Here is a 25,712-nt window from a genome sequence, read left to right on the forward strand (position 1 = left end):
GTCGTCTCATGGTTCAGTGTTCGGCATGAAAAGCAAAGTCGTCCTGGAGGTGAATGCAAGCACACATAATTTTGCTACTGGTTCAGCTCAGTTAGGGCTGGCTCACTTGTTTGCTAAGCCTGAGAGAAGTCTATGACGAAGGATACTGTTCTACATTTGCGACATAAGGGTCTGGTATGAGGAGAAGAGGACTGAACATCGTCTACGTGTCTTGTGGCGCTATTGTTTTTTTTTCCGTTGTTTCCCTCCCATCAACGAACATGTTGCCTAGCATTCGTCGCTTCTTTACTGTCGGACTACCTGTGAAATCTTCTCCAACGCCTCAGGTGCTTCTGTATCCTGCTGGGGAAGGAGACGTTCTTAACAATCGATATTCTATCAAACGTCGTTTGGGTGCAGATTTTGGAACTCGCTCCACGACTTGGCTCATTAAAGACTTGATGTACCATCTGCTCTTTTTTGATCTTTTACTTGTCAGCTGATGCCAGTTCTAGAACTGGCCACGACATCATTCTCAAAATCACTGGCGCAGACTCGACGGATGCGGGAAAATACTCCCATCTAGCATCGTCTCTGGCCTTTCGTCGCATCGTATCTCTTTCATTTCATATCGTGTCACTCTGGGAATGCGAGAATGTTGTTCTTACATGTATAAAGAACGGCTGTACTTCTTTTCAACAGGCGAAAATGAATATGTTGTCGTCTTTCTGTTTCCTTTGCTGACGTGCCTTGCGGTATTTTGGGCGCTGCATTCCACATCATGGCCTCCCATGGGAGATGCTAATGCAGGATTTTCTTTCCGAGCATCTTGGCTCTGACTTCAAGTCCTTTGAGTGGTGGTATAGTTGAAGCACGTTATTCTGGAAAGCTGGCTGCAGCTAAGCGGCCAGCCTTTGTATTCACGTCCACGTGACTGGCTGTAAGTGCTGCCAGTGGCCACTGCTGCGTGGCGAACACCTCCTTCTCCCTCCCCTCATATCAAGGACGCCTAACTTCGTATAGCTGAGCCTTTTTGTTACTCCCCTGACACACTTTTCGCTTTTCTTTGTGTGGAATAGTCAGAACGAGGGTCCGTCGCGACATTCTTCAGGGCATGCTGAATATGCCACTGGATATCTGGTTCGAAGTGAGAAGGAAATTATTTCCATGGATTGATGATTTCTGATTTGCCCCGAAGATGCTTGGATACCTGCCTCCTGACGACATGTTACGTTTGGCCTGCACCTCAAGGCAACTACGGAATTTTTGATGAATCCAGATTTATTATTCGTATGGAGCAAATCAAGAGACACAGAATCATACCCTGTGCCTCAGCCTATGACTGGGTACTCTGAACCAGCACGGATTAGTCTCTTGTTCGATCAACACTGTGACGTACGGGTATAATCCTTGTTTTACTACGACTGCACTGATAACGGACTACTGTAGACTCATGACACGGAGAGAATTCAGGAAAAAGTATGCTGGGACTGAGGTGTTTATACTGTTCTACATTTGTGACATATTAAGATATGCATTCATCTGAAAGCTATTAGTTGGCTGGGGTAACTTCACTGAGAAAGTCAGCGAGAAAGGCGGCAACAATGTCGTGGACGGCACTCGTGGGATGGAGGTGGTCGTACCAGATGGCGCCGCCGCGTTTGTGGATGTCCTTCTCTTCAAAGCCGTGGTCAACGGGGTTGTCAAAGATGGAATAAAAGGTCTGGTATGAGGAGAAGAGCATGACGGTGGTATCGGGATGAGAGGAAGAAAAGGAATTGAGTGCCGTGGCGAGGCAAGAATTCCAGTCGTGATAGGACACGCTGGCCGAGTCGGCAAGGTAGTAAGAGACTAGGCTGATATCAGCTCGTGTGTGTAATGAGGCAAGGTAGGCGCACTTGCGGGTGATTTGTGCATGGGCGGCACATCGATGAAGAGAAAGTTGCGAGCGCCAGCATCGTACAGCCTTTGCTGAATGTCAAAGAGAGTCTTGATATTGTCACTGTGATCCCTCGAGTAGCTGTGAACGAAAAAGTGAACGACAAAGGCGCGACTGAAGTAATAACGCTGACTGACGCGCAGTCATTGATTCCGACCCAAGTCACGAACAAGCTGTCCTTCCCCGACCATAGTGCCCAGTCGGGTTTGGCACCGGCACCGTCAAGAAAGGAGCTGACCTGTGTCTGCACGCCGGACACGGTGTTGCCGCCGATGGCATAATCGTAAACGAGGAACGGGTTGGCGGTAAATTCGGGGTCATGTTCTTGGTCTGGCTTGTATCGAGGATGCGGGCAGTGTTTAGTTATAAGGTGCCCTACCCAGTTGGGTGCGTCAGGCTCGTTCCAGAGACCGCCCATCTCGCCAGGAAACGGCACTCCCAAGGGTAGGGCCGCCGACGGGCGGATATCTGGGCGACCACGAAAGTAGGCAGTGAGCACGGAGCTGTACGAGTCGCCACTGGCAGAGGAATGAGTGATATTCCTGAAAAACAAAAAAAACAAAGGGATCGTACAAGACGAAGAGGTTGCGAATGGCGGGGAAGCCGGGCCACTGGGAGCCGATCTGGTACACCTTGGACATGGTAGTCATCGTCAACCCTAATTTGGAAATCACCGCTTACTAGTACCACCACCATGATCGACGAATACGAGATGCACGTCGTCGCAGCGCCCAAGCACCAACAGCCAGCCAAGGACGACAACTCGACAGTGCTATTTACATGGTCCTTGGCCTGCTCTGCCCTGTCAGTACAGTATTGCCGCCAATTCGCCTCTGACCTGTTTCCAGACTCACCATCGCCTCTGGAACACTCGTACTATCGCCCTGGCTCCTCCTCTTCTTTGCCTCCGAACACCGCGAGCTCACGTCCTTGGAATCGTTCCTTATGCTCCACCTTGGCATCTGCCTCTTCGCTGTGGCTCTCGCCTTGGTTCTCAACGTATGTCCCAGGCTCTTCCATGCTCGGTACCACTCACTTGTTTGCAGCACTCCCTTCTACTCCCACTCACCTTGTGCTCATTCATCTCATCGTTTCTCGCGTACAATACGACAGATGTCGGTTCTCTCGCCACCCTGACCTCTGTGGCGGCTGGTGTCATCGCCATCTGGGGTCTTTGGATCGTACGCCATCTGCATCTCTTATCAGCCCTGCCATAACACGCATATAGCTCGTTTTTGGGAATTCGTCTTCGATATCCAAGACCACCGGTGTCGATAAACACACTTCGTCCTTCATATTTGGCAACACCTCTTCAGCGTCCGCTGAGAAGAAGAGATGGAAGAGCAGACATTCTTAATCTACATCTGTAGTGAAAAGTATCTAACCGCGGCTCAGGAACTATCCAGCCGACGTCGGCTCCGTCGAATCCTCGTTATCCACATGCAACATCTCAGATGCAACTCAGATACTCCCCCAGATGCCCCGCGCCTTTCAGCGCCACAAACGGACTCGGATACGAGTTTCAGTCTTTTTTTTAATGCGGGTACACCGACGAATCCACATGGGACTTCGTACTTCTTCTGAAATCATCGCCACTAAGCGCGCTGCCGGCGTCATTAGGCTTCCATTCTTCTTACAACGACGACAGTGGTTAAGGGCCTGAAACTAAAACCTTGTAGTCGTGAACTCAATCTCCAGATCTTAGGACCAATGCTTCCTTCTATTCCCTATTGCCTCGTGTGTGTTGGGCTAACATAATACTCTCCGCCTCTTTCCCGTCGCGTTACTTGACCTCATTTATCGCATGTAAAGGGGTCGTTGATGCCACAAGAAGCTCTATCATCTGTACCCTGTGCTCCGTACTTACGCCATTTTGCCTCGGTCATTGATTTCATATCTATCAGGATCTCTAGTTCTGCTAAAGTCCGGCTATGTCCTACATATGGGGTGCGCCAACTTCAAATTTCTATAATCGGATAGCTTGATATCACAGCATGAGACGGGCTGCTCATTTGGTACCAAAACCGAGACCCCAAACCTGAATTTCAATGAGCGATAATATCCAAATGATCTCGTTGTGGACCTTAGCTTCTGTCACGCAGGCTTGTTCTATCCGCAAAACTCGTATGTGCGGAACTTCGTGTAGGCGGACGCAAAGAAAGATGGATCCAGACCTTGGGAGCATTCTACTCGCGCAACATTTCAGGTTGCAACCCCATGAAGCCAACCGGAACATGAGTAGAAACTCTGTGATTCGAACAGAACGTTTACAAGACATGTACGGTGCTCCCTTCTCCGAGACAATCCTCACTTCTATGTTTTTACAGAAAAATGTAGGAGTGAATATTATATGTACTTTACATTCCTTAATATGCTGCACTAAACCCACACACCTAGATCGTTACCAGCTCGAGATAACTTGCTAAAGCCCACCCAACCTCGCCTCCAGCCTTGCGCCGTACCAACAAAAGCGAGTCGGGCTCTTCCGACTCACCATCGTCGACATATAGCAGCAGACCCCGACTCAGGTGGTCCTTTGGATGCCCTGCCTCCTTCAACACGTCAAGCGCTTCTCCTTGTCCATTCAGCGCCAAAAACGGATGCGAGTCATAGAAATACTTCTTCTTTGGAGGATCAAACGGGTACACAGACCGGACAACATAAAGCGCCTCCTTTGCCTTTTCCTTCACATTCGGGTCTGAGAGTTTCCGCCGGAAACTCTTTTTCCGTGGTAATGATGGCATCGATGTTGACGGCCGGCGTAGCTTAGGCCTCAGGCTATCTAGCGCATGAGTCTTGGAGTCATCCATGTCATATTCGAATTCTGACCGCGTCTTGGACTTGACGCTCGTACGCTTGGGGTCTAACGATGACAAGACACTCCCAACTGCCGTGGTCGCATTGGACAAAGAAGAATATGCTGACGATGGAGACGGTGGACGAAACTGTACACATCGCATCCTCGAAAGCACCGCATCAACCTCTTCCCACCGATCCCACCAAACCTTGACCGTGTTCCCAGGCTCCATGCTTAGCATATCCCACAGTTCTCGCCAACCAGCATTGACCTGTTTCCAATACTCTTGTTCTGCCCGTGCAAGTCGAAAGACGCATCCGCATAGAACCCGATCAGCCTTTTCCACGAACAAAGGCAGCTCTTCTGCAAGCTTTCCCCGGAGAGCTACATAGTCCGCGGAAGCTTTCAGCAGCTCGGCCGAGGGGCGGTTCTTGTGTGAGACAGGCATATTCATGAGATGGGTATGCAGGGGCAGTAGAGTATTTTGTAGTGTTTCAACGAGATGAAGGGGCTTGGCGGTCGCATCCAAGAGTTGGGAAAGTGGGGTAAGGAGCTCTTTGCTCAATGTTTGCGAAAGCGTCGTTGTCAGTGGTATCAGATGTATATTAATGAGCGTCATAAAAGCTTCAAACGAGTCTGATTGAACCTCTGTTGAGATACCAATGACGTTCCCGAATGAGTGGGCAAACGCGTGCAGCTGCGTGGAAGCCGCGGCCACTGAACGCGACCAGTGGAGGACGTTCTGGGCGAGCTGGTTGGAAAAGGACTGAACTCTCAGCAGACGGGCGTGATAGTTTGACATATCGCCGGTGGGAGGCAGGGCGGCAGTAGGACTAGGGCCCTTGACGCTCTTGACGCGCACGACATTCCGATTGAGCATATCCTTGACTACCTCTGCCCTATGGCGCTCCTCGTTCACCCTGAAAGCGAGATCCTGCACCGCGTCCCTTGCCAAACGGAGATTGCCCTTGTCAGGGTGACCGTCGGGTGTTTCCTCATAGATGGTTCCGAGCAGCAGAGGGTATTTGAGGAGCCGCTGGACTGGCTTGATAAGGAGCGAATGGAGATCCCAGGCGCGCGACATGGAGCTGGCGATTGTTCGCGTTTGAACGTGGTAGGCGGTGAGGGCGGTTGTGACGGGAAGCGAGCGGAGATGGCGGGAGGCGGTTTCATGGCGGGCGATGTAGGACTTGTAAGGGCGCTCCATGTCGGGCACTGAGCGGAGAAAAAGGGCACCAACAGTGTCAGCATCGATGGCGGCCTTGAGGGCGTGATGAAAGTGGGTGGCAAAGGCAGAAAGGTCAGATATGTTGCCGAAGATGAGCTTGACGTCGGTGGACGTCATCGGAGCGTCAACGGTCGAGGTTAGGGTTTGGTCGCCCAGGTGTATTGGCTGACCTGCATTCTGCGTCAATTTTATCGTTCTCATTGCTCGGAAGTAACCCACCCAGGGCGAGCGGTATGTGTACCTGCCGTACCAGCGCGAGGTCAGACCCGTACGATTTCTCCGAGGAGAGCAGCTCCTGCAAAGCATGCTGTCTCTTCGTCACGACCGCCTCGCTCTGTTTCGGCGGCGGCGGCGGGCGTAGAGGCGACCTCGCTGGAAGAGGAGGCATGCTAGGTGGTCGTGGTCCGACGGCTGTCGGGTGTGACGGTTACACACCGTTACCTCGTCCCATGTGTCCGTCGATTTAATTAACACACCGTATTCGCTTTTCCAGTCTTGTCGTCGAACGGATGTTGGCAAAGGTAAGGAAACAAAAATGACAAAATGTAAGGAAACTTAGTCAAGTGGTTTCTAACGTTACGCCCCTACCCTGGTTTTCATTTTACAATCTACATATACAAAATAATACATACCGCCGCTTTACCGTCCCGGCCCGCCCATACCCATCATCTTGAGCATGTCCGCCATCCCTCCCATCCCTCCACCAAGTCCCCCCAAGCCGCCTAATCCACCCAGCCCGTTTCCCATAGAAGCCATCATCCCTGGAACATCGTCAGTACCACCGTACTACAGCAGCAACAGTTCTTCCTTACTCTGCATCTCCTCCATGTCCATCTGGTCCCCTCCTTGGCCCTGCATCATCGCCTTCATCATCTCTTGCATCCCACCCCCATTGCGCATCTGTCGTTGCATCTGTTGCAGCATACCAGGAGGCATAGCCCGCTGCATCGCCTGTATCTGAGCAGGCGTCGGCATTCCATTCGCTCCACGTCCTTTGCCACCAGCCGCTGCCTGCATTTTTTGCATCGCCGACAGCCTTCAAGACATCGTCACCTTCAAACATCAAAAAGTAGGATTTACTTACCACCCATTCTTCCCACCTGCTTGTTTCGCCATGTTCGCCATCATCCGGTATTGACAAAGCAGTTCTTCCACTTCGCGTACGCTCGTTCCACTTCCCCGGGCAACCCGTGTCACACGCCACGTTAGTCCAGTCGGCTTGCCATCCTTGCCCATTTCCATGAATGGTGTACCGTCAGAGTCCAGTTCCACCGCTGTCATGCTATCCGTTATGTATATCATCCGTTTCATCCTCATCGCTCCCTCCTCATCCGACCCTTGCAATAAATCCTGAGGTAGACCTGGTATCATTGATGCAATTTTGCTTATCGGTCCCCTGCGATATGGACCGTGATGGTCAGCACTGGGCAATTTCCCGGGAGAAGATATGACTGACATATTCATAACATTTGATATTTGCTCTCGCCAGTCTCGAATACTTAGTTTACCTTCTTCCAGTTTCTTCGCCATTTCCTTTTGCTTGTCTGGATTTTGTGTTGCGAGATCTTGCATGTGTTCCATGAGTCCTTGAACATCGCCCAGACCCAAAAGCTTTGATATAAACGGCTGGGGAGAGAATCGGTCCAGATCGTGTAGATGTTCGCCTACACCGAGGAAGATTATTGGTGTCTTTGTGGCTGCGACGCTGGAAAGGGTTCAGTGTTTAGTTCGCTTCAGCGCCCGAGACGACGTACGCAGAAATGGCGCCTCCACCCTTCGCATGACCATCCATCTTAGTTACGATAATTGCTCCGAAGTTTGCGCTCTCTTTGAAGGCTCGACTTTGCGCCTCGGCAGCTTGACCTACATAATGGTTCAGATTAGTGTATATTACTGATAAGGTTTGCAACGCACCGATGCTAGCGTCGAGAATGAGAACGGTCATATTCGGATTGACTGCTTCACCGATTTGTACCATTTCCTCGAACAACTCCGACTCCTGCTTATGCCGTCCAGAGGTATCCACAATGATAACTTCAAACCGCTCTTTTTTAAACTTTGCAACACCCTGAGCAGCGATTACCACCGGATCCGTCTCCGTGTACGATCCAAAGTACGCGACCTTGGCTTTCGTCGCTGACTGGCGTGTTTGGTCGAAAGCGCCGGCACGAAAAGTATCTGCACAGACGATGGCAGACTTGAAGCCTCGTTTTTGGTAGTGTACAGCAAGCTTTGTGCATGTCGTAGTTTTACCGTTACCCTGGGACCGGGCTGGAAACGGTTTGAGTAAATCAAGTAGGGTGCGCTCACCTGCAGACCGACGGCCATTATCACGTTCGACTGCCCCTTCTTTGGTTTATAGGGCTCGACGCCAGGATCCACCAAGTGCACGAGCTCATCAAAGACAGCCTACAGAGATACACATTCAGGATAATGTCGGGGCAAAGTAGTAGAGCGTCTGACGACCTTTTGAATGAGATTCTTCCGGTTGGCTTCCTTGGCCTTGTCTGCGCTTTCAAGAGCGGCTTTTACTTTTGCCTTGACCTTTTGTCGCAGAGATGCGACGAGCTTGACATTGACGTCCGATTCGAGGAGAGCAGCAGTAATTTCTTTCAGAGTCGCATCGAGAATCTAAACAAAGAGTCAAGAACACGGAGAAGCGCTGTAATTGCGACTGACTTTCTCATCAACGACGGGGGCTCTATTGAGGGAAGAGAGGGCGGCATTGAGCTTGCGGCCCAAGTCCGCTAATACCATGGTCGAAAGGGGCAGACAAGCAACGTCACCAAATTCAAGTCGCGCGGCGATCATGTGCATACAGCCTTGTTTAAAAATTACTCTCGTTCTTCATCATGCCACCCTCAGACACTGAAGACGATGTCCTCGAAGAAAATGAAGACGACCTCGAGGAAGATGCTGACAATGACCTCGAGGAGGAGCTGTTCGATGCCATAAACGAAGAAGCCACTGAAGACGGCGATGATGTGCGTGTTCGCTGTCTGTATTTCTGTGCTATGTTTTATTCTCTGCAAGGATTCTTCTAGCTCTACTGACGAAGGTTTCTTTGACGATAACGACGATGACGAGGAGGAGGAGTCAGAGCCTTCAAGAGACGTGCAACCGAGCGAGATACCCTCACAGCAAAGCTCAGTCCAGAACGCGTCCTTACTGTCACCTGAATCCCAATCCCATTCATCTTCTGTCAAACGTGGGTGACGGGTCGTCCTTTCGTTCCATCGTATTGACGTGAATAATAGATGCCTCACCACCCTTGGTTCGCAAGCGATCTCTTTCGCCTGCCCGAGCTCGGAAAAGAGCTCTCTACTATCCGAGAGGCTCTGACGTACCCATTTATCGTACATGTATCGTCGAGGCTGTATGTGCAATACCCCACCCGGTTCCCATCCATGCACTCGCCTCTTCTCACTGCATGACGCATCTTCTCACTGGATCTGATGATGGTTATATCCGTGACTACGATATTTTTACGGCGCTTAACGGAAAGAACTTCCTGACGGCGCCACAAAGACATCACTCTGGTGTTGTGGAGGGAATCATGAAATCTGGGCAGCTCCGTTTCTGGTGGGAGAATCCAACGCCTCCAGACGTGTCGACTGCTTCGGCCGAGGATGAGACAGGGTTGTCGCCGGTATATTGTTTAGCGATGCATTCAGACGCGCTGTGGGCTCTTGCGGGAAGCGACGTGCGTTTTCCATTTTTCTCCCAAATTCGCCTCACTAACGAGCAAGCAACAGTCTGGCCCCATCAGCCTGTATACGGTGAGGCATGATCCTGGACGTTTATGTCATGTCATGAGTGGTCATCGCGGGCCCGTATCTGCGCTATCTCTAGACCATGATGAAAAGGGATTCTTCAGTGCTGGATGGGATGGTGACGCGCTTGTAAGTCGTTGCATGACTGGAATCCGGAACGTAGTGAACCGGATTTCAACAGCTGTGGGACCTTAATACAGGCCAGAAGATAAGAAACTTCACGTCTCATGGTGCCCAGCTCACAGGAGTTGCGGTGCGGCCGACAAATGCGGTATTTGCAGAGGCAGGACCTGCAGCCATCACCCGGCCCGAAACCGAAACTTTACCAGACGAAGGTACCACTGCATCGGCACCTGCGATGGCGCCACAACCCGTGCCACCAGCTGCATCTGCACCTGATTCACCATCTCAATCAGATGGATCTTTCGATGACCTCTTCGACGAACCGGAGAACGATACGCAGGGCAGGGCCCAAAACAAATGGCGAGCCTCGGCAAACGGGGCTACGGGACTAGCTGTTCCTCCGCCAGCCCAGCCCCAACAGCCCCAACAACCCCCGCGTCCCAATTTCGGCTTAATAGCACCCTCCAAGAATGCGCCCCCCTTGCTCGATCCTGAGAGCTATATAAAATTCTCGGCGGATATTTTATTGACGGCGTCTATAGATGGCCAGGTGATCGTTTGGGACAAAAGAGTGAACGGGGCGGGCGCAGGAGTAGGGAGACTCTGGATGAATGAAAAGACTCCACCCTGGTGCTTGTCGGTGCGGATGCTATGCTATGGCTCCGGAAGGGCACAGATTGATTTTGACATATTATTCCGTCACAGGCATGCTGGTCTGCGGACGGCGGCCAAATATATGCCGGAAGGCGTAACGGGACCGTTGACGTCTGGGATGTACGCCAGCTTGGTCGTTCGGGTCCTACCTCCACCCCCAGGCTTCTGAAAACCCTGAGAAACCCACCAAGCTCCGGAGTAGTTTCATGTGTCGTCGCCTTTCCAGATAACAAACATATCGCCTGGTAAGTGGTCTCGTACCTGGACACGAGCAAGAGATGCCTTGACTTCGGAACAGCGCGTCCATCGATAATCTGCGTCTGTGGAACGTGGATGTTGTTGAATCTGACTCTGGCAGACCCAAGGCTGGGATGCAGTTCAAGATCATACCGGGCCACCACGGAGGGTACATCTCTAATCTTTGTGGGTCCCTTCTTTGGTGTTTTTCCGATAGGATCTGTCTGGCTCACAATGCGAATAGTGGTCGATCCTGGAGGCAGATTCTTAGTAAGTGCTAGTAGCAACCGCGGGTGGCATGGGGAGTCCACACGGACAGTATTTGTGCATGACATAAAGCATGTTCAATAACAGTTCACAACGCCGCAATTTGGACCTTAAGGGCAGACCGACTAGTCTCTTCGTCATTGTTTGGATCTCAAGTTGTAAGATTTTTTACATGCCCGCCGCCAAGTCATGAGGATCACAAACTGCTCCATCGCGCGCATAATTAGCCTCCGAGTGTGTATTGAGAAGTGAGCATCCGAGGAACAGAACGACCTGTCAATAATGAAGTTCAATATAGGACTGGGAGGCTTCGCCGGACTCTTCGACATCAAAAAACAAATGCTTGAGATCTAGACCGTACATTTGTCTTCTTAGTGTGTCTTCGCCTCTTTTCTCCTGCCACAACGCCCCCGAATAGCGTGAATTGTTCTCATCAGCCAATAACGGCAACAAAGCCTAACAGAAAGGCCGAGTGTGACGTGACAATATACTCAAGTGGTCCCAATCGAAGCCTGTGCATTTTCCCGAGTCGGAGGGTCAAAAGGACTTGTTTAAACAGGCGCGAAAGTATGTAAAATCTCCCTCCTGTATGTATGTTGCGCCAGCCTGTCCCTCCAACTGGGGAGGAATTAACGTATGTCGGAGATGACGACTCTGAATTCTTTCGCCATGTACATGGTCGATCGCTGAACACTTTGAACACGTCCTATTTGCTTCCGTGCGTCCTCTTCTCCCCCTTACGCGTTATTCATCTACCCCCTCACGTGTATACCAGCTCCGATCGCGACGAAGTCAAGGCAAGCCACTCACTTTCACACCTACCTCTTTTATCTTACGCGTCCTGCCGTCCAGCGTTCTGAATACCACCATCGGATGCTCAAGTTCGTGTTTGGCGGCCAAAATTATGTCGGTCCCGTAAGAGAAGCCTTGCAGTTCGGACAACAGCGTCGAGGTCAGTTCATCAGCGAAAATCGAATTCACAGGCCTGATGATCCGTCTAGTTCTTGATTTAGGAACAGGAGGGGGTCTTTGGTATGCTTATTTTCGTCTGCATCCAATGATCAACCGTAGAGGGGGGATTGACGAGGTTCCTGCTTTCTTTTCTGTTCAGGGCCATAGAAATGGCAGACGAATTTCCTCGCGCAGAAGTCATTGGTATCGACTTGGCCCCAATTCAGCCCCGGTATGCCTCTCAGAAATCCACATTCGTCGCCTCTGTGCTCACCAGCACCAATAGCGATGTCCCGCCCAACTGCACGTGAGAAATATCGGTCTCTGCGCCGTCATGTCGTGTCCTAAACTTCCCTCTTCTCCCTCTTTCCTGCAGCTTTGAACTTTGTGACTTGGACCAACGATCCATTCCTTACCCAGACGGTTATTTCGATCTCATTCATGCTCGCTCGATGTTTATGGGGGTAGGTAAATTCAGGCGCCCTATTTCCCAAGTCACGATCTGACCTCGTTTTTGCAGATACATAATTACCCTCGATTCTTGCGTGAAGTCTCGCGTCTGCTCCGCCCTGGCGGTCTGGTCATTCTTATAGAACCAGACCTCACCCCAACCATTGATCCCTCTTCACCAGCTGTCTCCTCTCAACCCGACGCATCGGGCTGGTTCACCTTTTGGGAAACATATCATACTTGCCTCCGTCGCCAGAGAATAGACCCTACTGTCCCGCAACGCATGGCAGATCTGCTTGTCTCTACCGGAATGTTTGAAAATATTGTTAGACGGGAAGGCAACATTCCAGTCGGTTCTTGGCCTAGGGGTGAGCCCTTTTTCAGCCTCCCAATAACAACAATTTATATTGACGATTATTCTAGAGCCTGTAGCTTTGACTGTTGGACAGCTGCAATGGATGGATTACGAGCTGTTGCTTCCGGCCCTACGTCCCTTTTTTCTTACTGTTGGACTTCCGGAGACGACAGTTAGAAGCCTCGTAGCGGATGCCCAACACGACCTATACCACCCTTCTGTAAACTTATCATGTCGTATCAACATTGTCCACGCCTCGAAGCGCCTGTAGCTCGTCATTATAAAGTATCATATGCATTTATTATCTACTTACGGACCATATACCGTTACTTAGGTTCTGCCTAATAATGCATCAGCAACCCACCACTTGCGGTGGTGGTGGTGGTGTCCTGAAATCCAATATCACACGTCGTAATCATAAAGCAGTTGTTCACCTCTGTTCCTGTCTAAAAAGTACACACGGAAGGAACGACACATATCCAAACCCTAGGACAGCATATGACGATGATGTACAAGATGGATCAAGACAAGGACAGTCAAGATGATCAATGAAAACGTATCAAAGCGGGCGAGTGCAGGGGCGATTGACATCAAACAAAAACGAAAGGACGGATCCAAAAGTGGTCCAAAATATACCATGGCAGCCCCTAGCTTACTCCTCCTTGACAGTGTAATCATGGAGAACAGACAGAGCTTCATTGACCTTGCTGTTCATCGCATCGTTGTTCTCCAGCAAGTGAAGCAGCTCGGCATTGTCCATCTCGAGTAACATTCCAGTGATCTTGCCGGCCAATTCTGGCTGAGAACTAGGAAAGGATAATGAGCATCTTCGTCACTGACAAACCACGGAAAACATACGATGCAATCTTCATGTAGATCACCTCACCGAGCATTTGCTTCTGTTCCATCGGCGACGCGCTCGCAAGAGCAGCTTGGGTAAGTGCAGAAGTAGCGTCAGAAACGGGAGGAGCGGGTTGAACAGCTGCACCAGCGTTGCGAGTCTGAGGGTTAATCTTATAACCCTGTGGTTGAGGCGGTGCACGGCCAGCGGGGGCAGGGACTGCCGCGGGCGGGCGGGGCGGGCCTTGAGGTGGACCAGGAGGACGAACAGCGCCGTTGACAGGCGGGGGTCCATTAGCGCGGGGGAGAGGCGCAGCAGGCATGGGAGGGGAGGTGCGTCCTGCAGAAGGACGAGGTCCACCGCCACGACCGCCTCCAGGGTAGCCTGGCATGCCGTAGCCCTGCGGGGGTGGTTGGCCGAAAGGCGCAGGGAGGGGCATACCAGGAACCTGCCCATTGGCGGGAGCATAGCGAGGACGGGGTGGCAACATTCCAGGCTGACCATATCCCATCATACCACGACCCTGAGGAGGATACCCAGGACCAGGCGGGTAGTACATGGGCCCATTCATATACCCTCCAGGAATACCAGCAGTTGCAGCTTGTTGCATCCTGATCTGGTTTCGCTGAGCAATCTGACTTTCCAATTGCTGCCTGCGAACTTCACGGCGCTGAGCAAGCGAGACGTACAGGGGTTTCGAACCAATCATCTTGTTATTCATCTCAGCGACGGCCTTGGTGGCCTCATCGGGAGATGCATAACACACAAAGCCAAAGCCTTTAGAAGTTCCCTTGTCATCACGCATAACTTTGCAGCTCGTGACAGTACCGAAAGGCTCGAACTCGGCACGAAGCTTGTCATCATCGACGTCGTCCTCCAAATTCTTGATGTACAGGTTGACACCCTGATACTTGCTAAGCTTCTCCATCTTAGCCTGCTCGTACGATTTGCGCAGCTCTTCTTCCCGTTCTGCCTTCTTCTGTGCACGGGAGACGAACAACTTCTGACCGTAGAGCTCAGTGTCATGAAGGGTCTCGACAGCCTTCTGAGCAGCTTCATGGGTCTCAAAATTGACAAATCCGAAACCCTTGCTCTTGCCCTCGTCATCGGCCTGGATCACAGCAGAAGTAACCGCTCCAAATTGTTGGAAGAGTTTATCAAATTCCTCGGTCGTGACTTCGAAAGAAATGTTCTTGACGTAGAGGTTGGTGAATTGGGCCTTCATCTCGTCAAGCTTGGATTGGCGTTCCTGCGACGATCACTGATTAAACAGAATCTCAGTCAAAGGAGATAGACGTACCTTGCGAGAGATGTGGTGCCCTACGTAAACCTTCTTGTCATTAAGTAGCATGCCATTAACGGCCTTGATGGCGCTCTCTGCAGCCTCAGCGGTCTCATAGTGCACGAAACCATATCCCTTGGATCGGCCTTGTTCATCGGTAGCGACCTTGCAAGACAGGACATTCCCGAAAGCAGCAAAGGTGTCATGAAGAGCCTGCAACGCCATTGTTGAACAATCGCACTCTGTCGACGAAGATAATCAATACACACCTTGTTGTCGATCAACTCGTCGAGGTTTTTGATGAAAATGTTGCCTTGACCAGTCTTGCGAAGGGCGGGGTCACGCTGAGACCACATGATACGGCTAAAGGTGCTATTATTCAGACCAAGCTAGGTAAAATCAACTCAGACGGACCATGCGCGGTTTTTGATCAATGAATAATTGAGCTGCTCGAGAGCGCGCTCACCTAGAAGAATGCATTAATTTAGACCACTTCAATAGTAGACCACGGAGGTACACACCATCAGCAGTGTTGAGATAATTAACATAGGCGTAGCCAAGGGAGCGACGTGTAACAGCATCACGGCAGACACGGATGCTAATTCGGGCATAATTTGAGATCCTATACGGCGCATATAACGGCAAAAAATCGACGAACCTGGCTACAGGGCCAATCATATTGAAGATCTCGAATAACATAGCCTCCGTGACAGTAGAGTCTAGCTCTCCAACATAGAGTGAAGCACTCGGAGCCGACGAAGTCGTCTGGGGGGCGTAAGTTGGAGCGGAGGGCGCTGGAGATGCCATAGCTACAACAGCAGGCTGGGCTACTTCGGGAACGGGTGCAACGGCTTCGACGACAGCAGGAGTGGACATGACAGAAAGTTTCTTTTTCCAAACAAATAAAATTTGGGCTTTTTATGGGAATTGGGGGGTCGTTACTGCTATATGAACTTTTCTGCGACTGCTTTTGAGGTCAACGAAAAGTAGAGGAGTCAACGATTAGGACATACACAGGAGGAGCAACAAGACAACCGCTTGTGGATAAAAAAAGGTTTTTTATGTTTTTTATCGGCTTTTTAGCTGAAAGGGGAGGTAAAATTCTGCATCAGCGAGGACGAGGACGACGACAAGGACGTACTGACCTTTAGATGATGGTGGATGAAGAAAAACAAAGGACCGCTTTTCGATTCAAAGCAATTCAAATTTCAAACTCAGCTACAACGCATTGATCATTTGCCTTCTTGGGCCAGCCACGGATAAAAACACATCAGCCTTTGACCAAAGTACAATGATACAAAGTCCAATAGATTTTTACTTCTAAGAACAAACAGTACATGCTCCAGAATATAATTCAAGATAAGGAACAGACGCTCGAGCTTGCAACTGAGGGGCGCAACTCAACCCCGTGTGAAGTATGCTTTCGCGCCGTGGGAGGCCAGCTCCGTTTTGGCCTAAAGAAAGTCAGCGCGGTGCAGGGACACGAGGCGAAAAATCTTGCCTTCTCCATAGTATGCCCTGCGACAGTGTGGTGTGCATAGATCTGTATGGTCGATTGAGGTAAGTCGCAAAAAATAACACATAAAACCGAACTTTACCTGGCGGTAATAGAAGGCATTACCGACACCTTGAATGATCCAGCCTATTGTAGCCACCAAGCCCAAGATTGCAGCTACCCAGTGGTGGTTTACAAACATCTGAATCGTCTGGATAAGGCCAGCAGAACCAGTGCTGCGAGGAGAAATGAGACGCAGTGCAACTCGGCGAGAAACATGTCGGTTACCTAGGTACTCCGATGATCCTATCATGGCAATAAGTTTCGGGCACCAAGTTGGGCAGAGTGACTCACATGTAGATGCTGAATAGGAGATGGAACCCGCCAAAGAAGAAGTAAAGGTCTAAGAAAGCATAAGACACTATTGACAAAAGCAGATTATACAGTACACACAATAATACAAGGCTTGTTCCTGTAATCGCGTGAGATTATGCGACGACGCACTGGCAGAGACACACACCTTCATGTAACCGTTGTAAATCGGGCTTTTGCGAGGCGGTTAGAGAGGCGCCATCGAAGGACTGCGGACACACATACCGATACCAGAGAAGAAAGGAGGTGACGGAAATTACGAACAAGTAACTGCGGGGAATCGCAAGGTGAACATGAGTTACGGCAGAGGAAGCACAGGGACTCACCCTATACTGGCGCCGACGTCGCGCCCACCATCAGAGGAACCAGCAATAAGGATGAAAATACAGGCGATCATATTGAGGACAAGTGTGCCAAGAAGCACCAGCCATAGCTGATATAGACGGGTTATAAGAGGCTGCGATGCCTCCGGTATTTCTTCCGGGATAGAATGGAAAATCAAGGGAAAAACTGGAAGTACGTGGAAGTCAGAGGAACAAAGACGACTGCAGAGAAAACTAACAAGGCGGCCAGTTGTTCTTGCCATGCTGCCTTATATGCTCAGCCTTTCTATTGAGTTCCTGTTCGCGTCGCTCTAGGTCGAGCTCGCGTTGTTGCAGCTCCTCCAAACGAGTGTCAGTACTCTGTGACTGCGGTGGAGTCGGGTCATCGAATGGATTTGTGTCCAGGGAATGGGTGGAGGCAAACGGATTCTGAGCGTAGCCTGACGAAAGGTGAGTACGGGGAGAATAATAAAGGAACAGAAATAGATGCACTCATGTTCAGGATGGTGTCAAATGGAAGTATGCAGTTAACCCTAACCCCGAGCAATAACAGTACGTGTTTGCACCAGAGGGAACAAACAAGGCCACGTGGATGCCGACGGCCGCCACGGTTCGAATGCGTCAACCGATGCTGCATCGCGCACAGCATCCGACCCGTCCGCGCGAATCACTGCCTGAGCATCGGCGCTAAAATTTGCATCGATCAGATGGAGGGAGGATCGGGAACGAGGCAAATCCGACGGATGCCTCGAGCATTCATGCCGCCAGAATAGAGCGTCCGTTTTCTCATGGAACTTACAACATGGCAAAATCTCGCATGGATACCTACTTAACGCAAGCCTCGAGGCCTGCTGTAGGAGGGATGTTATAGCGTAACCACTGGTAGCCATCAATTTCAATCGTCCCTCGGACCAAGGTGCATTTGGTAATCGGGCACGAATTTTGACACGTTTTAACCCTGATATAGAATCAAATCGAGGGAAAACGCGTGGGTCCACGGCCGATCTCGGCATGATCGAAGCCAAGTATATAAACTGAAGCACAAGGTAGTTGAAAATTTGCGCCTTTGCATCACCCTCCTTCTGCCCGACCTTCCCTACGGTACCCTTGTACGTCTTTCGCCATCGCTCTTCCTAAACCGTACTAATAATCGACGGCAGTTATTCCACGACTTTATTGTCGTCGCATACATTCTCTGACCTCTCATTCCTTACTTGCCGCCCAGAATGTTCGCTTCCCTCGCCACCGTTGCTCTTGTCGCCATTGCCGCTGTCCAGGCCACGCCCCACTTTCCTCGTAGCAGCCTTCATGGTCTGCACCGTGTAGTTCGTTCGACAAAGCCTGCCGGCTATGCCGAGGGCTACCTCGAGCCCTATGATGTTTATCACGCACGGTATCTCGCCATTGGTTGTCAGAACCAGCACGACACCCAGTTCTTCGATGACTGCTGTCATCCCCTGTTGGTACGTCGTGTCTTCCTCGTAATCACATCAGAGCTAATCTGCTCATTCCAAAGGCTAATGAGACCGTTGCTGCTAATCGTCCCTCGTACTGCTCTGTTTCAGTGTCTGCTTCTTCGTCCGCCAGCGCCGTAGAGGCCACCTCGACAGATACTTCAGATGATGACAGTGAATATGACGACTGTGATGACGAAGCTTCTTCCTCTGCCACTTACGTACCCGCCACTACTTCTTCATTCTCCTCGGAGTTGCCTCAGGCTACCAGTACATGGACCCCGGCTGCCAGCTCCAGCTCCAGCTCCAGCTCTAGCGTTAGCAGCAGTTCTAGCATGCCTGTAACCCAGGATAACACCTGGACTCAGGACACGAATACTTGGACTGCCGCGACGACGTCGTCAAGTGAAGAGAGCCAGAGCACATGGACCCCGGATCCCACCACCTCCTCGACGCAGGAGCAGGCCCAAAAGAACACCCAGACCCAAGAAACGTCAACTTCCTCTTCCTCCACTGCCGCATCGACGGGCACTTCCAATGCGTCTTCAGACAGCTCGTCGTCTTCGTCTAGTTCCGGCGGAACTTTCTACTCGGGGGGCGTGTGAGTGTTCTTGTATATAATCAGCTTCTTCCTTTAAATTTGCTTTACAGAGGCACCTTCTATTATCAGTATGGTGTCGCCGGTTCGTGTGGCCAAGTAAGTTTTTTTCGACTTTACCCAAGATGTTACTCAGACACTGGTATCTTAGGTTCATGCTGATTCCGACAAGATCGTGGCTGTTTGTAAGTTACACATTTGTACGATGGATTCCCTGCTGACCAGAATCTTCCACTATGACCAGCTGCCATTGTCATGAACTCGGCTCTGTGTGGTAAGACGATCACCCTTACCAACACTGCCAATGGAAAGGTTTGTCATAATCATTTAATGGATGTCTGTAGGCCAACAACACCTTTACAGACCGTCGACGCTGTCATTGCGGATACGTGCCCAGGTTGTTATGATGGAGGAGCTTCTATTGATTGTTCTACTGGTACCTTTGACGCTCTTGCTGACGAGTCTGATGGTACTTTCCCTGGTGAGCTCTCCCATTTGTCTTGGTTGCATGAATCTCTCATGCCCTTTCCAGTCACGTTCACGCTCCCCGCGGTTTAAGACCGTGCCTCTCGTCAATCGCTTGGCCTTGTTCATACATATATACCCAGAGGTCAGCCAGGACCTTTCTCTTCTTAACGTCTTTCACTCTTATGAGTGAAGGGCGCGGGCCTAAGGCTTTTCATTTACCATATACGATTGATACGGGGTTTCACGACAAGTGTCAGGAACACTGACTACTACGGTGGTTTTGCTCCTGGCATTGATATTATCATTCTTATTCGTCAGTGTCGAATTTATTATTGATGTTTCTATGTTGCACTTTCATGTTCTCGTTTTTATTTGGGTTTACATTATCCCATCATTTGCTCGTCGTATTGCAACCACCACAGACAAGAATAATTTTTACTTGATTTCTTTTGTAAACATCTTGGCGGGACTCGAGGGTGGGGTTGGGAACTGTGTTCCTGCTGGTACCTATTTACGCTTGTAATGTCGATCATACTGCGCTGGGTAATAGAATCTGTTGACGGATCTTGCCTTTGATGTGTGATCGACGTAACTTGCAAGTTAGTGGGACGGACATCGGAAGGCGTGGGACCGTGGATGCGTCGGTGTGCACGACGGTGAGTTGGAACCGTGTTTCAAAGTGCATTTATTCAAATTATTAATTATTGCTATTATATTTTGCTGACAGATTCTCCTCCAGACCCGGGACTGGGCAGGACAAATGAACGCCCATTTCCCAAACCGGCATTTGCCGATCTTGTCATCCTCGATGAGCGGTGTCGCCCTGAAAAAAATCCTCGTCGTCGGAGGGAACGGCTTCATCGGTAGGCGAACAAGCTGCATCAAAAAATGCCACTAATGAGACTTTGCATTGATAGGCTCTGCAGTCTGTCGCGCCGCGTTGGCAAAGGGCATGCAGGTCACGTCTGTGAGGTTCGTTATCCGTAATCGCGCTCAGGCTCAACTTGACACACACCTGTAGCTCGTCTGGGCGCCCATACCGTACGCCCAAGGGCCACAGCCCAACATGGACAGAAAAAGAAAGTCGCTCTCTTTCGTTTTCTCACGAAGACGACACCTTGACCGCATGCGAGTGTAGGTGATGTGGTTGCAGGGCACGGCCCATGACCCGTCAACGTTTGCAGGTGCTCTGCAGGACGCCAACGGGGTAGTGCATACGCTTGGGACGCTCCTTGACGACGGCAAATACAAGACCGCGGTAAACGAAGGGAGCCTTTCCGGCCTAGTGGGGAGTTTGATTGGCTCGCAGAACCCCTTGGAGAAGAAGACGACTAGCGGGTACGAGAGCCTCAACCGTGATGCTGGTTAGTACGCTCCAGTATGCTTCGCTTCGCTTCTCATTTCCTGCTAGCGCTCCGAGTTTGTGAAGCTTTTGTGAATTCCGGGCCAGCAGAGGGCCTCTCACGTCGTCCGTTCGTATACATATCAGCAGAGGATATTTTTCGACCCATTATTCCCGCCCGATACATTGAAACCAAACGCGAAGCAGAAGCAGGAATCGACAGCCTTGTGTCTCAGAAACCTGGCCAATTCCGTGGTGTCTACATTCGACCCAGTACGTGCCACTTTTTGTAGGTGTTACCACCAACGTCCTCCCTTTTATATAGGTCTCGTCTATCATGCGCACTTTCGCCCCCTAAGCACACCATTTGCGGCGCTCCTTGAGTTTTCCGCTGTCATGCATTCCAAGGTTCCTCGCGGGATCCCGACGCCCTCAAGTGTACTTCGTTCGATAGGGTCTGCATTGGCAGTACCAGAAGTGACGAACAGCATGTCGAATGCTCTCACCATTCCACCCATCCATGTCGACCATGTTGCCGAGGCAGTCTGTGTGGCGCTGGAGAATGATGCAGTTAGTGGGGCAGTTGGGGTAAGGGAGATGCGAGAAATGATAGGATGGATGGCTACACCTAGCGACGGATCATTGAATGGAGCACACTGAATAAATTTCTGCCAATTACATCTAACTCTTATTTGGCTGTACAGCAACATTCGGACTTGACTCGATCACCTGGCCTAGGCCTCCCCGTAAGCTAGCTGACTCAGGGGCTGCCCCAAACTTTACCGTCTGTTATTTATTTATTACCAACACTACTTGTCCCAATTTCTTTCCCCGCCTACCCCGCTCCAGTCTTCATGTTGTCCTTCCCAGTCGCGAGACCGCGTTCAGCGACGGTGACAGTGACCAAGAGACTCCTCTCGTCGACGGTCCCGACTCGGAAGGCACTGCCGTTCTTCCTCAACACCCTTCGTGCCGCTGCTCAAGAGAACCGTGAACGGGACCTTAGGCGTAATGGAAAGATGCTCCGGATGCTCATGTTTGGCAAACCGGGAGCTGGGAAAGGCACCCTCTCGGCGCGGCTGGTGAAGAAGTACGACATATTGTCTATCTCGGCGGGAGATCTGTTGAGGCAGCATATTCAGGAGAGGTACGTCTTTTTCCTCGCCGTCATCGCCGGTGCTTTGCTCATTGCACCACAGAACTGAGGTCGGCCGACAGGCAGAGGGCATTGTTGCGCAGGGTGGGCTACTTCCCGACGAAGTCATGCTCAGGGTCGTCACTAGCAAGCTGGATCTTCTGCACAACAGGGTAACTGTCCTGCCTCGTGCTTGTCGTCCTCATTGTTAACGACTTGGGCAGCACTGGATATTGGACGGCTTCCCACGAACACTGGGCCAGGGTGAACTTCTAGATGCCCATCTCAAGTATGCTTCTCGTCTGCTGCATTATCATTACCCTAAATCTAACCGCGAACAGAAAACAAGGAACGCCCTTGAGCCTCGTCGTGAACCTCGATGTCCCTGACCAGGTCATTCTCAGCCGCATTTCCGACCGCTGGGTGCATCTGCCGTCCGGACGCGTCTATAACACATCATACAACCGACCCACGGTCGATGGCTTTGATGACGAAACAGGGGAACCCCTGACCAAAAGACCAGATGACAATCCCGTTCGCGTCCCGTTTCCATTCCTTCTCAATCACTTTCCTGATCCTTTGTTCCCAGGAAATCTTCGCAAGGCGGCTAGACAGTTTCTACTCCACTACTTCCCCCCTCTTATCGTATTATACTACAAATGCGACTAACTCCGAACCTGCGCGAAATTCGCATCAGCACCCGCACCAGCTCTCATTCCCAATGATGCCGCTGCATCAGCTCGTGCTCAAGACGCTCTCGGGGAAGACGTCTGATGAAATCTGGCCTCAGCTAGATTCAGTACTTAAAACGGCCTTTCCGAATATCAGCGAGAGGGCGGAGGTGAAGCGGAGGCATAGTCTCACCGATGCTATGTTAGTTGACGGACGTCCAGTCGCAGGGAGTCGGATGGAGTAGTTTTTTTTTGGCTTTTATAGGATGCTGAGTTACTGTATTTACTACTCCCGCGATGCTTGGGCTTTCCCCTTTTCATTTGCCTGTATTTTTTAATGTGACGATATATCCTTTTATACACTGCTTCTTCTACATCAAACAGCTTCGCGGCTCCGAAGAATCATTACGCTTTTATCGGAGAGCATACCTAAGAAAATCTAATGAGCATGAATGTTTCGGAGGCGAAAGAAGGAACAACCAACATTTTTACGGTATACAGTCCTTCAGGTAATCCCTCTTGGACCTGTTCTCTCACCAGCCTCAGGCCCGCTTGCATAAATGCGGCTTTCCATGCGCTATCAGATCTGTCGTTCGGACGGTCAGTCTGCTGCCAAGAAAGACTAGACAAGTCTGACCTCGTCAAGGACGAGTCCTGATCATCAAACGAAGACTTGGGACGGCCATCTGCGTCATCAGAGCACACATTTTCCTTCACCACAATGAAGCTCCTGCCCCTGTCCTTTTCTCTTAGGGCCACATGGCTTCGTCTGAAGAATTCAACAAGTTGTGCATCGTTTAGATGACCCAGACACCACTGACACCATATCACGTCAAATCCGCTATCAACATCCTCAAGCGGCGTCTCAGGGAAGTAACCAAGCCGTTGCAAAAATTTTGCCGGTGGATTAGCAAGCGGATGAGCTGGGTCAAAGTCCTGCAAAGTGCCTTGAACGAATGTAACGCTTGTATTTTTGTCTGCTAGCCCGCGCCAATTTTTCTGAGGTGTATTGGCTGCGTGTCTCGCCCGCCCAAGTGCTTCCTGGATAAAAGGAGTCACCGGTTCGAGTAACAAGACATCGGAGACGAGGAAGAGCAGAACATCGGCGGTGACTCTGCCGATACCTGCCCCCACATCCAGCGCACGTATTCGGCGGGATAAATGTGCTTTACTTGTCGGTTTGAAAGCAGAGTCAACCGTAGATAGCTCTGGGAATAGGTGAAGAAGGAATAAGCGTGATCCCAAGGCATCGACGCGTGGTAGAGCCTGGGAAGGAAGAAATCAGATGATGCTCTCAAGGGATGGCTACGACATACGCCAGTCCCAAATCCTCCCAGGACACCATCAAGGCTTGCTGGCTGGGATGACCAGTATTCGATTCCGTCAGTCAGGTCAGGCTGCGGGGAAGAAGCCATAATGACCGTACGTGCTAAAGGTGTTCACGCCGGACCGGGCTCCGAAGAGACCAAAAAAATAAGAAAAAAATTACAAGGGTGTTGGATCTCGTTATCATGAGAGCTTGGACGAATGAAGCTAATTAAATAATGAAAGAGACCTTGTTCCTCAATCTTTTCGTCCAGCAGCAGGTTCATATTCATATGATACGGTCACCCCCCTGGCAAGAAGGTCGAGGAGGTAGATTACATAGGCGAATGAGGAATACTAGAGGAATCTGCAAGATTTAAGGCAAGACAGGGGTTATTTGTCTCCAGCCAGCTGGACACCACGTTACGTAATGAACGCGTCTTAATGGCGGACCTCTTCGACAATCCCGTCGACGAACTCATCCCGACGACGCCGCCTCGGAGTGCCGCCCCGCTCTTCTATCAAGGCAGCGAAGATGGTTCTCCCAGTAAATCTCCCCTCGTTCCTGACATGTATGGTGATGCCGACGAGGTCAACAAGATATTCAACGACGCCGACCTTTTCAAACTATCAGAGGAAAAGAGCTTTGACGTCGAAGAGGAGAGGCGGAAGATTGCAGAAAAGTACAAGAACAACCCCGTGCCACGAACACCGATGACGCCGCACGAGGTGCTGCCTAGCAGTTCACCGTCTCGCGATTTGGGCGATCAGGGGAAAGAAAAGGGCAAAGATGACAAGCAGCAGATGAAGGAAAAGAACAAGGTTGCAAAGCTGAATGAAGCCTTGTTGGTGGGTCCATCTGGATTTCCGCAGCTGATCAAGGACACGAAGGATTTCAAGATTAAGGGAAAGGGACACGAGGTGCCGTCTTTGTTACATTTTCTCTGGTTCATTTCGTTGAATTACTGTGGATATTATAGGAAATGGATCTTAATCGGTTGCTACAACGGTATCAGTACTGGACACAGCGGATGTTCCCCAAGACTCAGTTCAAGGATACGGTAGAAAAGATAGAGAAGCTCTGTCATTCCAAAGTCATGCATGTCCGTCGCGCTCTTTATAACAATGGGCTTGGAAGTAATCTTTTCTCCAGTCTCACATGACCAGCTGGCGTGACGAGGTCATGGGTGTGAACAAACCCACCGCTGAGGACGAAGACACGCTTGACAATGGCAATGAATCAGAAGTCGCAAACTACGCTTCATCGTCACCTGCTCCTCCCACTCGGCCACCGTCTTCACCTGGGGTATCGTCAGGCCCCGATGAAGAGGACTCGCTCATACGTGAAGCGCAGATGGATGCAGATGAACGTAGAGGAGAAGCCACAAGCATATTGGCAATGGACGAGGACGAGGAGTTGTGGCACGAATTTGGAGACAGTGGGCCAAGCTCAGTACCTGATTTTGACGATGAGGGATGGGAAGCTATGGACGACATGGAGGCTGAGAGTTCCGTGTTTCTGTCGTCTGAAGGACATATAAAAGAGGACATTGAAATGGGAGATGTAGCAAAGCAAAGGGAATCTGTAGCAGAGCCTTTGCTTGTCCCCTTGAATGATATGTATGCCGAGTAACTTGTGTATTTCCTAATTGATTGCACGTGATCGCTCGGCC

General features: G+C 50.7%; 14 protein-coding genes across 14 annotated transcripts; 8 read left to right on the forward strand and 6 right to left on the reverse strand.

Moving 5' to 3' along the window:
- Positions 1-260: 260 nt before the first annotated feature.
- Positions 261-723, forward strand: BT62DRAFT_998477 (uncharacterized protein; the record flags this gene model as incomplete). Its single annotated transcript, XM_043190727.1, has 2 exons — positions 261-442; positions 495-723. The coding sequence occupies 2 exons, from the start codon at positions 261-263 to the stop codon at positions 721-723; spliced, it is 411 nt and encodes a 136-aa protein (XP_043045940.1).
- A 657-nt stretch (positions 724-1,380) lies between these two features.
- Positions 1,381-2,570, reverse strand: BT62DRAFT_925001 (uncharacterized protein). The gene is made up of 4 exons (XM_043184694.1): positions 2,492-2,570; positions 2,056-2,436; positions 1,878-1,999; positions 1,381-1,830 (listed from the first exon to the last, which is right to left on the reverse strand). Exons 1-4 carry the CDS (start codon positions 2,557-2,559, stop codon positions 1,532-1,534), a joined length of 870 nt encoding a protein of 289 aa, XP_043045941.1. The 5' UTR covers positions 2,560-2,570; the 3' UTR covers positions 1,381-1,531.
- A 60-nt stretch (positions 2,571-2,630) lies between these two features.
- Positions 2,631-3,275, forward strand: BT62DRAFT_878844 (uncharacterized protein; the record flags this gene model as incomplete). The annotated part of the gene is given in 4 exon segments (XM_043182564.1): positions 2,631-2,722; positions 2,767-2,917; positions 2,929-3,099; positions 3,147-3,275. 4 exon segments carry the CDS (start codon positions 2,631-2,633, stop codon positions 3,273-3,275), a joined length of 543 nt encoding a protein of 180 aa, XP_043045942.1.
- A 631-nt stretch (positions 3,276-3,906) lies between these two features.
- BT62DRAFT_2213 (Rho family guanine nucleotide exchange factor) lies at positions 3,907-6,456 on the reverse strand. The gene is made up of 3 exons (XM_043180111.1): positions 6,163-6,456; positions 4,748-6,113; positions 3,907-4,696 (listed from the first exon to the last, which is right to left on the reverse strand). Exons 1-3 carry the CDS (start codon positions 6,329-6,331, stop codon positions 4,312-4,314), a joined length of 1,920 nt encoding a protein of 639 aa, XP_043045943.1. The 5' UTR covers positions 6,332-6,456; the 3' UTR covers positions 3,907-4,311.
- Positions 6,457-6,582: 126 nt separating this feature from the next.
- Positions 6,583-8,700, reverse strand: BT62DRAFT_977136 (signal recognition particle protein; the record flags this gene model as incomplete). Its single annotated transcript, XM_043189258.1, has 9 exons — positions 6,583-6,704; positions 6,756-6,979; positions 7,028-7,339; positions 7,400-7,648; positions 7,698-7,806; positions 7,858-8,203; positions 8,254-8,352; positions 8,410-8,574; positions 8,623-8,700. 9 exons carry the CDS (start codon positions 8,698-8,700, stop codon positions 6,583-6,585), a joined length of 1,704 nt encoding a protein of 567 aa, XP_043045944.1.
- Positions 8,701-8,795: 95 nt separating this feature from the next.
- BT62DRAFT_958312 (WD40 repeat-like protein) lies at positions 8,796-11,164 on the forward strand (the record flags this gene model as incomplete). The annotated part of the gene is made up of 8 exons (XM_043188446.1): positions 8,796-8,933; positions 8,977-9,151; positions 9,201-9,646; positions 9,699-9,845; positions 9,898-10,479; positions 10,545-10,738; positions 10,792-10,916; positions 10,975-11,164. 8 exons carry the CDS (start codon positions 8,796-8,798, stop codon positions 11,079-11,081), a joined length of 1,914 nt encoding a protein of 637 aa, XP_043045945.1. The 3' UTR covers positions 11,082-11,164.
- Positions 11,165-11,353: 189 nt separating this feature from the next.
- BT62DRAFT_1582 (S-adenosyl-L-methionine-dependent methyltransferase) lies at positions 11,354-13,159 on the forward strand. Its single transcript, XM_043179886.1, has 9 exons — positions 11,354-11,715; positions 11,773-11,794; positions 11,850-11,949; positions 11,999-12,029; positions 12,109-12,180; positions 12,235-12,255; positions 12,325-12,412; positions 12,469-12,766; positions 12,822-13,159. Exons 1-9 carry the CDS (start codon positions 11,591-11,593, stop codon positions 13,022-13,024), a joined length of 960 nt encoding a protein of 319 aa, XP_043045946.1. The 5' UTR covers positions 11,354-11,590; the 3' UTR covers positions 13,025-13,159.
- Positions 13,034-15,941, reverse strand: BT62DRAFT_925006 (polyadenylate binding protein). The gene is made up of 8 exons (XM_043184695.1): positions 15,890-15,941; positions 15,535-15,840; positions 15,398-15,474; positions 15,291-15,342; positions 15,146-15,239; positions 14,895-15,089; positions 13,612-14,843; positions 13,034-13,559 (listed from the first exon to the last, which is right to left on the reverse strand). Exons 2-8 carry the CDS (start codon positions 15,750-15,752, stop codon positions 13,406-13,408), a joined length of 2,022 nt encoding a protein of 673 aa, XP_043045947.1. The 5' UTR covers positions 15,753-15,840; positions 15,890-15,941; the 3' UTR covers positions 13,034-13,405.
- Positions 15,942-16,215: 274 nt separating this feature from the next.
- On the reverse strand, positions 16,216-17,768 carry BT62DRAFT_939386 (scamp-domain-containing protein). Its single transcript, XM_043187712.1, has 11 exons — positions 17,559-17,768; positions 17,306-17,506; positions 17,070-17,253; positions 16,969-17,013; positions 16,892-16,916; positions 16,825-16,843; positions 16,726-16,774; positions 16,660-16,677; positions 16,475-16,607; positions 16,378-16,419; positions 16,216-16,330 (listed from the first exon to the last, which is right to left on the reverse strand). Exons 1-11 carry the CDS (start codon positions 17,713-17,715, stop codon positions 16,277-16,279), a joined length of 927 nt encoding a protein of 308 aa, XP_043045948.1. The 5' UTR covers positions 17,716-17,768; the 3' UTR covers positions 16,216-16,276.
- A 375-nt stretch (positions 17,769-18,143) lies between these two features.
- On the forward strand, positions 18,144-19,781 carry BT62DRAFT_983519 (uncharacterized protein). The gene is made up of 7 exons (XM_043189791.1): positions 18,144-18,175; positions 18,227-18,529; positions 18,583-19,121; positions 19,172-19,217; positions 19,270-19,303; positions 19,363-19,430; positions 19,482-19,781. Exons 2-7 carry the CDS (start codon positions 18,293-18,295, stop codon positions 19,674-19,676), a joined length of 1,119 nt encoding a protein of 372 aa, XP_043045949.1. The 5' UTR covers positions 18,144-18,175; positions 18,227-18,292; the 3' UTR covers positions 19,677-19,781.
- A 122-nt stretch (positions 19,782-19,903) lies between these two features.
- Positions 19,904-21,854, forward strand: BT62DRAFT_1889 (NAD(P)-binding protein). Its single transcript, XM_043179982.1, has 7 exons — positions 19,904-20,242; positions 20,314-20,449; positions 20,504-20,558; positions 20,608-20,720; positions 20,771-20,950; positions 20,998-21,201; positions 21,254-21,854. Exons 1-7 carry the CDS (start codon positions 20,162-20,164, stop codon positions 21,586-21,588), a joined length of 1,104 nt encoding a protein of 367 aa, XP_043045950.1. The 5' UTR covers positions 19,904-20,161; the 3' UTR covers positions 21,589-21,854.
- On the forward strand, positions 21,783-22,979 carry BT62DRAFT_880194 (ADK-domain-containing protein; the record flags this gene model as incomplete). The annotated part of the gene is made up of 5 exons (XM_043182616.1): positions 21,783-22,075; positions 22,128-22,236; positions 22,288-22,352; positions 22,405-22,597; positions 22,653-22,979. 5 exons carry the CDS (start codon positions 21,783-21,785, stop codon positions 22,977-22,979), a joined length of 987 nt encoding a protein of 328 aa, XP_043045951.1.
- A 184-nt stretch (positions 22,980-23,163) lies between these two features.
- Positions 23,164-24,267, reverse strand: BT62DRAFT_958323 (DUF858-domain-containing protein; the record flags this gene model as incomplete). The annotated part of the gene is made up of 4 exons (XM_043188447.1): positions 24,051-24,267; positions 23,698-24,000; positions 23,363-23,586; positions 23,164-23,311 (listed from the first exon to the last, which is right to left on the reverse strand). Exons 1-4 carry the CDS (start codon positions 24,147-24,149, stop codon positions 23,164-23,166), a joined length of 774 nt encoding a protein of 257 aa, XP_043045952.1. The 5' UTR covers positions 24,150-24,267.
- A 206-nt stretch (positions 24,268-24,473) lies between these two features.
- On the forward strand, positions 24,474-25,702 carry BT62DRAFT_925012 (Swi3-domain-containing protein). Its single transcript, XM_043184696.1, has 3 exons — positions 24,474-24,960; positions 25,020-25,142; positions 25,193-25,702. Exons 1-3 carry the CDS (start codon positions 24,484-24,486, stop codon positions 25,670-25,672), a joined length of 1,080 nt encoding a protein of 359 aa, XP_043045953.1. The 5' UTR covers positions 24,474-24,483; the 3' UTR covers positions 25,673-25,702.
- The last annotated feature ends 10 nt before the right edge of the window (positions 25,703-25,712 follow it).

This window comes from Guyanagaster necrorhizus (assembly GCF_019112545.1).
Source record: "Guyanagaster necrorhizus MCA 3950 unplaced genomic scaffold BT62scaffold_1, whole genome shotgun sequence".
Lineage (NCBI taxonomy): Eukaryota > Fungi > Basidiomycota > Agaricomycetes > Agaricales > Physalacriaceae > Guyanagaster > Guyanagaster necrorhizus.

Bases quoted from the DNA above. Each gene is read 5' to 3' on its own strand.
- BT62DRAFT_925012 (XM_043184696.1), top strand. From the start codon at position 24,484: ATGGCGGACCTCTTCGACAATCCCGTCGACGAACTCATCCCGACGACG. The intron at 24,961-25,019 runs GTGCCGTCTTTG...TGGATATTATAG, and splicing joins TTAAGGGAAAGGGACACGAG to GAAATGGATCTTAATCGGTT. The intron at 25,143-25,192 runs GTCCGTCGCGCT...TCTTTTCTCCAG, and splicing joins GTCATTCCAAAGTCATGCAT to TCTCACATGACCAGCTGGCG.
- BT62DRAFT_1889 (XM_043179982.1), top strand. From the start codon at position 20,162: ATGTGTGATCGACGTAACTTGCAAGTTAGTGGGACGGACATCGGAAGG. The intron at 20,243-20,313 runs GTGAGTTGGAAC...TTTTGCTGACAG, and splicing joins ATGCGTCGGTGTGCACGACG to ATTCTCCTCCAGACCCGGGA. The intron at 20,559-20,607 runs GTTCGTTATCCG...ACACACCTGTAG, and splicing joins ATGCAGGTCACGTCTGTGAG to CTCGTCTGGGCGCCCATACC.
- BT62DRAFT_2213 (XM_043180111.1), bottom strand. From the start codon at position 6,331: ATGCCTCCTCTTCCAGCGAGGTCGCCTCTACGCCCGCCGCCGCCGCCG. The intron at 6,114-6,162 runs GTGGGTTACTTC...CGCAGAATGCAG, and splicing joins ACACATACCGCTCGCCCTGG to GTCAGCCAATACACCTGGGC. The intron at 4,697-4,747 runs GTCAGAATTCGA...TGCGCTAGATAG, and splicing joins AGCGTCAAGTCCAAGACGCG to CCTGAGGCCTAAGCTACGCC.
- BT62DRAFT_1582 (XM_043179886.1), top strand. From the start codon at position 11,591: ATGTTGCGCCAGCCTGTCCCTCCAACTGGGGAGGAATTAACGTATGTC. The intron at 11,716-11,772 runs GTGCGTCCTCTT...CGTGTATACCAG, and splicing joins AACACGTCCTATTTGCTTCC to CTCCGATCGCGACGAAGTCA. The intron at 11,950-11,998 runs GTCAGTTCATCA...TGATCCGTCTAG, and splicing joins GTTCGGACAACAGCGTCGAG to TTCTTGATTTAGGAACAGGA.
- BT62DRAFT_939386 (XM_043187712.1), bottom strand. From the start codon at position 17,715: ATGCTGTGCGCGATGCAGCATCGGTTGACGCATTCGAACCGTGGCGGC. The intron at 16,420-16,474 runs GTAAAGTTCGGT...TCGACCATACAG, and splicing joins ATGCCTTCTATTACCGCCAG to ATCTATGCACACCACACTGT. The intron at 16,331-16,377 runs GCAAGATTTTTC...GACTTTCTTTAG, and splicing joins CAGGGCATACTATGGAGAAG to GCCAAAACGGAGCTGGCCTC.
- BT62DRAFT_983519 (XM_043189791.1), top strand. From the start codon at position 18,293: ATGTTCGCTTCCCTCGCCACCGTTGCTCTTGTCGCCATTGCCGCTGTC. The intron at 18,530-18,582 runs GTACGTCGTGTC...CTCATTCCAAAG, and splicing joins ACTGCTGTCATCCCCTGTTG to GCTAATGAGACCGTTGCTGC. The intron at 19,218-19,269 runs GTAAGTTTTTTT...CTGGTATCTTAG, and splicing joins TCGCCGGTTCGTGTGGCCAA to GTTCATGCTGATTCCGACAA.
- BT62DRAFT_925001 (XM_043184694.1), bottom strand. From the start codon at position 2,559: ATGTCCAAGGTGTACCAGATCGGCTCCCAGTGGCCCGGCTTCCCCGCC. The intron at 2,437-2,491 runs GTACGATCCCTT...TTCCTCTGCCAG, and splicing joins ATTCGCAACCTCTTCGTCTT to TGGCGACTCGTACAGCTCCG. The intron at 1,831-1,877 runs GTGCGCCTACCT...ATATCAGCCTAG, and splicing joins CATGCACAAATCACCCGCAA to TCTCTTACTACCTTGCCGAC.
- BT62DRAFT_925006 (XM_043184695.1), bottom strand. From the start codon at position 15,752: ATGTCCACTCCTGCTGTCGTCGAAGCCGTTGCACCCGTTCCCGAAGTA. The intron at 14,844-14,894 runs GTACGTCTATCT...TGATCGTCGCAG, and splicing joins GGCACCACATCTCTCGCAAG to GAACGCCAATCCAAGCTTGA. The intron at 13,560-13,611 runs GTATGTTTTCCG...ATCCTTTCCTAG, and splicing joins ATCTACATGAAGATTGCATC to TTCTCAGCCAGAATTGGCCG.